Source organism: Pinus tabuliformis, chromosome 3_1 (assembly GCF_031772625.1).
Source record: "Pinus tabuliformis cultivar Carrire ecotype Pingquan chromosome 3_1, CPIR1, whole genome shotgun sequence".
NCBI classification, from domain to species: Eukaryota; Viridiplantae; Streptophyta; class Pinopsida; order Pinales; family Pinaceae; genus Pinus; species Pinus tabuliformis.
Window position 1 is genome coordinate 617,279,128 of NC_142301.1, and position 8,183 is coordinate 617,287,310.

The following is an 8,183-nucleotide window of genomic DNA, read 5'->3' on the forward strand; positions in this document are numbered from 1 at the left end:
GCTATTGACCCACCTTACGCGATATCTACCTGCTTTCGCAGAAATGTGGTGGGGCAACACTATATTCCACCGTGAACGCCACGGAACGGTACAAAAGTTTCAACAAAGCGCCGCCCCCCCATGGCACGGTACAAAAGTTCCAACAAAGCGCCGCCTTCCCCCCCTCCTCCCATGGCACGGTACAAAAGTTTCAACAAAGCGCCGCCTCCCTCCTCACCCCCCTCCTCCCATGGCACGGTATCTGACTCTTGCGGTAATACTGCTATAAAAGAAGGGGCTTGCAGCCTAGGATCATCACCAGAATTTGCTTTGGCAGTTTAGAGACTGCATACACGACTATGGCGAGAAAGATGTCGATGATGTTGTTGTTGGCCCTCGCTGCAGTGGCCATAATGAGTACTTTGTGTTGTTATGTTTCTGGACAACAGGGAGTCGCCTCCATCATAACTGAAGATGTTTTCAATGAGTTTCTCAAGCACCGAAATGACGCCGCATGCCAGGCGAAAGACTTCTACACCTACAGCGCCTTCATTGCGGCCGCTAATAGTTTCTCAGACTTCGGCAACAACGGCGATCTAGAGAGCCGCAAAAGAGAGCTCGCGGCTTTCTTTGGTCAAACGTCGCATGAAACCACAGGTATTATTAATTTAGCCTCCTCTAACTCTTCTGTCTCTCTGCTATTCCTTATTGTTATTAATGGCATTAAGCTAATTGAGTTTGTACAGGCGGGTGGGCCACGGCCCCAGACGGCCCATATGCGTGGGGTTACTGCTACAAAGAGGAGAATAGCGGAGACAAATACCACGGACGAGGACCTATTCAGCTAACAGGGTAATATTTCTATATCTAAGTTTTGTTAATCCACTTCGAATTAATTGCAGCAATAGATATGGAAAAAATCGAATGAATTTCAAGCTCAATACACTTATCGCTGTTTGAGTAGGGACTACAACTATAAAGCTGCGGGGGATGCCTTAGGGTACGATCTCATAAACAATCCGGATCTCTTGGTGACTGACGCCACGGTCTCGTTTAAGACGGCGGTGTGGTTCTGGATGACCGCGCAGGCTCCCAAGCCTTCGTGCCACGACGTGATATTGGGAAGTTGGAGTCCATCAAATGACGATACTGCCGCCGGCAGAGTGCCGGGATATGGATTGTTGACGAACATCATTAACGGCGGGGTGGAATGCGGCACAGGCACAATAAGCGACCGTCAGCAGGACCGAATCGGGTTCTACCAGAGATACTGCAGCTTGCTGGGCGTGGACACTGGATCCAACCTCGACTGCCAAAACCAGAAGCATTTCTGAACTCAAATCTCTACTGTAGCAAGAGGCCACCACATCGACTACTACTTCGTGGTCAATGTTATGGTCAGCACAGAGTCTACCGTCTAGCTAATAAATAAATAAATAAAATGAGAACTGCGATAAGTGGTGAGGTTCGCTAACTGGATGGGCTCCCCTCCCTGCAAAGTAATATAGAGTAGATTAATTATTTATACCTGTAACGTCACTCATGTTTTTTTACAGTAAGGAAGAAATAAAGCGGATCACCTTTGGCATGGTAGCCAAATATTTTTCCCAAATATTTTGAAACAAGTCTGGCCATCGCTTCCAGGATGTATCACCCGTATGATATTTGTGTAATTGATGCGATAATATTTTTGATAGATTTAGTTAGGATCGAGTTCCTTACAAATCGATGAGTTTTTGTTATTTTCAATTTAACTAACCCTACGAGTTTTGTTGTTTTCAATTTAGCGAACCCGTGAGATAAAGTATAATTCAAGGTTTATTAGCAAAAGCATTTACCAGAAGAACTTTTATTATTTACTTGTAATAAGAAGAACTTTTATTATTTACTTGTAATAAAAAGTATACGTCTCATAAGTAACCGTATTTTATAAATATTTTATTGAATTTTAAAAGGGTTATATTCAAATTTTATATTTTTCAATTTAATTATATTATAAATTATTTAAAAATATTATTTGTGAATTTGTATATATATATATATAATAAATTAAATTATTATAAAAAATTTAAAGTGTTATAATAAGTGGAGCCGTAAATGTAGCAACACCACTTGCACCGCTTAAATTTTGAAATAGGAAAGGGAAAAAATTATTTTACATTTTGAAACAGAAAAACAAAAATTGAAATTTTATATCATACTATGCATATTTTTGCTATCAACTTATTGGATTGATGAAACAAAGTTAAAGGATGAGGAAATAAGTTCAATTAAAGGAAAAAAAAAAAAAATTCAAGTGACTTATAAGACTTATTAAATTTATTGGCAGCCCTTTGACTTTTCCTATGCTTGAGGTTACTTACTAAAATTAGGAAACATGGCTATAGTTTGCTCTAGAGCTATTCTTCTTTGGTCCCATTGCACTTGAAATGACTATATTTGCTTGGTTATAGTTACTTTGCTCTAGGGCTGTTGGTCCTTGCCCCATTGCACTTACTGGCGATGCTTGCGCTGCTGGAGATATAACTGGAACTTGCTTTAAACTAGGAATGTTTGAAGTGTTAGATGCAACGAGCATGCAAACTGACAATGTTTAAGTCCTAATGAAGTAACTTGCTTAAGTTGTAATAAAGAAACTTGGAGTTTGTTTCTGGGCTAAGTTGATGTGGTTGGAGAGATCCATTGATGCCTTATTATTAGCAAAGGCTACCTTAAAAAGAAATTTAGAACGGGCTTATAAACTAGCCATACAGCAACTATAAATGAGATATATGACCATTATGCACTTTTTGTGGGCATTGAGAAATGAATACATTTATAAAAAAATAAAACTAGCTCCTGGTATAAATTTAAAATATTTATAAATATTATTATTTTATTAAAAAAAATAATATGTATCGTTGTGAATTAAATTATTAATTATTTTATAATAGATAGATAGAAAGAAAGAATGAAATTATTTTAATGTCCACGAGGTTAAAGATAGTCTATAGGACATATTGCTTCTTCATCTGGTTGATGTATTTGGCTCTTTTTCTGTGAAGCTTCACAATAAATGCTCCCAGCTTCTCGACAAACCCCTTGCTAAATAGATTCTCCCAAGTGCTAGCTGTGAGCATATCTGCATAACTTTCCCTGTTGTCTTTGAAGGCCTCACATTCTAAAATGAAATGTTTTTCTGTTTCCACTTTTCCGGAAGAACAAAAAATGCATAACCTTTCCTCCCACACTTCCTTTGTCTAGCACCCTGTTTCACAACAGAGTTGATGAGAATTAGTCCTTAACTAAGCAATAAGAATTTTGACTCTCTAAGAGATATTGGCCTCTATGTATGCTTTTGGTTGATGATTATGAGTGGAATTAAACACTTCAATATAGTAATTTTTCTTTCTTCCTAGCTCCTTATCCCAAGTACATTTGTGGAACTTTTCCATAACAAAAGCTTTTATCTCTTTGCTGTTTATGGGAAACGTGTTCAACCAAATACTCCATTTACTAAGCCATTTGTTATTTTGCTGCATCCAAGTTTTTTTGCTTTTGCACAATTTATCATTAAAGGCAACCTTAGGAAATTTACCCTCTTCCATTTGCTCAATTTTTTTTAAATACCTTATGACTCGCACCATAGCAATTGCTTCAATAGGAGCAGTCCCTGTGTCACTTAACAAGATATCATATGGAACTGCACTTTTAATCTTAAATTTGTTTGTAATCAAACGCTTCTGAATTTTCTCAATTTGTCTCCATTGCGTGTCGGAGGTACTGCTAGTCCACAATTCACAACCATAGAGAATCACCAGAATCACTAGAAGCCCAAAAAGAGTTTGAGTGGTCTTCCAGTCCCATAACTCTACCTCTCTACAGCTATTTTGAAAAGCATAAAATACTTTCCAACCCCCCAAAGTTCTTTTCTTCCTACAACCATTCCAACTTAGATTTTTGTTGAAGTCAATTCCGAGGTATTTGTAATTTGCAACTTCTTCTAGAATGTTGCCTTCAAAGTAGAACTTATGTTGGTTATGCTTTCTTTTCTTAGAGAAGACCACTACTTTCGTTTTGCTGATATTGACTTGCATCCCCACACTTCTACAAAAATGCTCAAGGAGAGTAAGTTCTCTTGCCAACCAAGAGCCAATTTAGCAATCAGAATAAGGTCATTTGCATACAAAAGAAGCCCTATAACAAATTTGCACAAATAGATACCATCACCCCCTTGCGAATTTAACCACTCCTCAGGCTTGTCGATATATAAACCAAAAAGGGTAGGACACAATGGGCAACCTTGCTTGACCCCGATATCACTTTTAAAACTTTCAAAAATGCCTGATGAAGTTCTAATTTTGACTTTCACCTCTTCATACAGCCTATGCATAACTGCTCTCAAATGTTTAGGAATCCCAAGTTCCTCCATTCTCTGCCAAAGTTTATCCCTAGGAACCGAGTCAAACGCCTTTCTGAAATCAACAAAGCAACAAAAAACTTTTTCCTTTTTCTCCCAAACTTTTTCACTGATGTGCCTTAAAGTTATGCAATGATCAACTGTGGAATGTTTAGGTCTAAAACCTGCTTGCCCTTTAGCACACTTATCTCTTTCTTCTACCCACTTGCTAATTTTGTTTTCTAACATGCTTCCAGATAGCTTTGCAAACAAAAGATTTATCATGGTGATCTTATAATTGGAGGGATTATTGACATCACCGCTCTTGAAAAAAAACATTGCCAAATAAAATATATACTAATCACAAAATCTTCCACCTTTAAAATTTTCCACCCATCTTATCTCATAGTAATACATATATACTAATCATAAATTCTTCAACTTTCAGAAATGTATCACCATGAATTGGAAAACCCTTAAACTATCATTCGATGCGTGAGTAGAGTCATTTTAATATATATATGTTTGGGGTCATATTATATATATATATATATATATAGTGGAGTTGTTCACATTTGGGCATGTTCGATCCGGTGACATATAAATTACTCGCTTTTATTTAAAGATGCAGTTCGGAGTTCGTTAGACACATAAAGAGCTTAAAAGGGCCCTATCAAGTATATTGAAAGTTATTCAATTAAAGGAATGGAATTTGCAATTAGACTATAAAGAAGTATTGATAATGTACATGGTATTTATTATTGAAATGCAAATTGATTAAATGTAAATATATTTATATAAAACTTTTAAACGTATTTGCATTGCAAATTTATTAAAAGTATAATAAAAAAAAGGTTGTTAATATAAAATACAAAAATATGTAAATTAAAAATTATTCAACATTATCCCAAAACTAATGATATTTATTAATATGGTATATTGTTTAGGATTTAAGTAATACTATTTTCGATATCAATATATAAATTGAATCACCCAAAGTGTTCACATATGAATACATTGAAATTTTCAAACCTCTTTTCATTAAAAGTAAGTTATTAATAAGAAATACAAAACTATTGGCATTACAAACTAGTTAGCATTAATATAAATTTAGTAATATTGCAGTGATTAACATGATTATAAAATTGTCTTATATTAGTATAAAATATAAAATAAAGTGATTAACATTGGAGTTGTCTTTAGCGCGATTTTTTGGAAGCTTTTCCGGTGGATTTTTCTGGTATAATTTCTCTAAAACCCAGTAGGAATTCATTGAAATCATAAGATTGATGGATAAACACTGCACAATAGAAGTGACCTAGGGGTTTTTCATGGTGTTGAATCCATATATATATAGTAAAAAAACTAGTTTAAATAACACAAATCAAGATTTCACATCAAAATTTTCACCAGATTCTGGCACCGGAATCTCCAAAAAGTTACACTAAAAACAACTCCATTAACATTATCATAGAGCAATGCGCTAGAGTAATGCAAAGAATGCAAAGATATTAATATGAAACCGACTAACATTAACGCAAAACTATTTGTTATATTAATGATGAAACTAAATGTAACGTGTAAGTATTTAAATGAAACTGACTAACATTAACACAAAACTATTTGTTATTAGTCCCTGCCTGGGACTATTTGCGATCGATCGATCGTTGACCGTAGGTTGACCGTTGTATTTTTTATTATATTAGCATTTTAACTTAAGTCTAACCAAAGTTTTGGTGTGGAAAATTATTGGAGTCTTATTACGGGCTTCACATTGTTCGATGCAAAGGACGACAAGTTGGGTTGTCGTAAGGCATGATTGGCACGAATCCAAACCCTTGTCATTGAATGCGTCTGTCACGAATTTAGTAGCTGGTACCAGATGGCATGCCTATGGCTCAAGTGTTTTACGTTACTATGGTACACCTGGGGACTAGCATGCCACTCTTCTCTCGCCATGCTATGAATAATCACCGGAATATGAGATGGAGGGGGATGTTTTTCACACTTTGGGTTTTGGGGATGGTTCAGATCGATCGAGGTGATGTAATGATTGCTAGCTATTCCTCCAATCCTAAACCCTAACTTAATTCCTTCTGGTCATTTGTGTGACGGAAATTAGTTATGTTATCCATGTTTAACTAAGAGGGTTCAACCCGTGTGCATCGACGAAAAACCCGCTTGGACATGGAGTAGATCTGTCCTTTATCTTTTGTAATGGCCTACACAGGACATTGCATAGTGCCCTGAAGTCAAATTCCTGAACGATAGATATAAGTTCGGATGGTTTTTCTTTTGCACCGCCGTTTGCATAACTCCACGTTGATTTACTGATAAGTTTTGAAATTTGGTTGGTTTAGCCGAGTTCCCTATGGTTTTTTATGCTTCCAGTTAGGGTCTCATGTAATCATTCACATGTTTAAAATCATCTACTACAGCAATGGATTAACCCCTAATTTTGTTGTTGTAGACGGTTAATATTCCTCGTTGATTCTTCAGCAGAGGAGAAACTTTTATTGTGTTTGTTTGGGTAACGAGTTTTCGTCCCAACCCTCTGGTACTCTCTTTTTCCTCCCACTTACTAGTTTCGATTTTACAATGATCCTGATGTGAATTTTTATTGGTGAGTTATGCCAGGAGGCCGAAAAATCTTATCGTGCCCACGGTTCTAGATTGTGTTGCTTACAGATTTTATTGATGGAGGTATAGCTATGCCCATCCATTAATTTTTGTAGCTTTTCATTCTTGATGCTTTGACTGTAGGGGACAGTTCACCCAGAACTTTTTTTGACTACTAGTTCAGTATGCGCATGTGTCGTGCACACAAATATTATTCTGGTGCCCATTTTCTTCACGCATACACAATTTCTTCCTATTCTACCTCTTTACTACACTTAGTCATGTTTACTTGTAAGGTAAAGGTTTAGATGAAACATATTTTAATTCTTATACGACTCAGGGCTTTCGCTCCAGTCATGCTAGAGATGCTAGCGCCGTCCTTGCTGAAGGTAATTGTTTTTCTTGTTATGTTTAAAATTCATAAGTGAACTTGTCATTCAATCTATCTATCTAACAAGGTGGTTTGGTTTTTTCATATATATCGTAACAATTACAGGTATGAATTTTGAGGCTCTCTACTATCTCATATACTCAGTTGCAACTACTATAGTCTGGCAACTAATGCTCTCGCAGCATCCCAGGACAATATTTGGAAAAGTACCAGGTCAATTTATTTTCATTATGATGTGATGGACTTTTGGGATACCCTTCCAATGGGAAAGTGCTCATTTGTAATTGTATACATATAATTTCTTTTGTTTTTACTATACATTCTATTTACTACGAGCCTATAGTTGGCTTTGACACCTTTAGGAGGGTGTAATACCCTGTTCTGTTGTTAATCGTTATTGTTAATGGAATTATTTGGTACATTTACCCATTAGTAGTCCCTGCCTGGGACTATTTGCGATCGATCGATCGCTGACCGTAGGTTGACCGTTGTATTTTTTATTATATTAGCATTTTAACCTAAGTCTAACCAAAGTTTTGGTGCGGAAAATTATTGGAGTCTTATTACGGGCTTCACATTGTTCGATGCAAAGGATGGCAAGTTGGGTTGTCGTAAGGCGTGATCGGCACGTATAGCTGCAGCGTAAGTAATCTAAATTTCTATATTCAATGTTCTAGTCTGCTTGATTGAAAAATAGTTATAGAGTAGCTGCAACTAAGATCTTGCAATAGAATGTGCTGACTGGACCTGAAATATATTTGCAGATGGCTTTTCAAAACTTCAAGGGGCACAGAAAATTCAACACCTCCTGGAGGC

At 36.4% G+C, this 8,183-nt stretch overlaps 1 protein-coding gene across 1 annotated transcript; it reads left to right on the forward strand.

Annotated features, from left to right (window-relative positions):
• Positions 1 to 249: 249 nt before the first annotated feature.
• Positions 250 to 1,584, forward strand: LOC149188526 (endochitinase-like). The gene is made up of 3 exons (XM_089413035.1): positions 250 to 636; positions 726 to 831; positions 944 to 1,584. The coding sequence occupies exons 1-3, from the start codon at positions 339 to 341 to the stop codon at positions 1,311 to 1,313; spliced, it is 774 nt and encodes a 257-aa protein (XP_089269161.1). The 5' UTR covers positions 250 to 338; the 3' UTR covers positions 1,314 to 1,584.
• Positions 1,585 to 8,183: the final 6,599 nt, after the last annotated feature.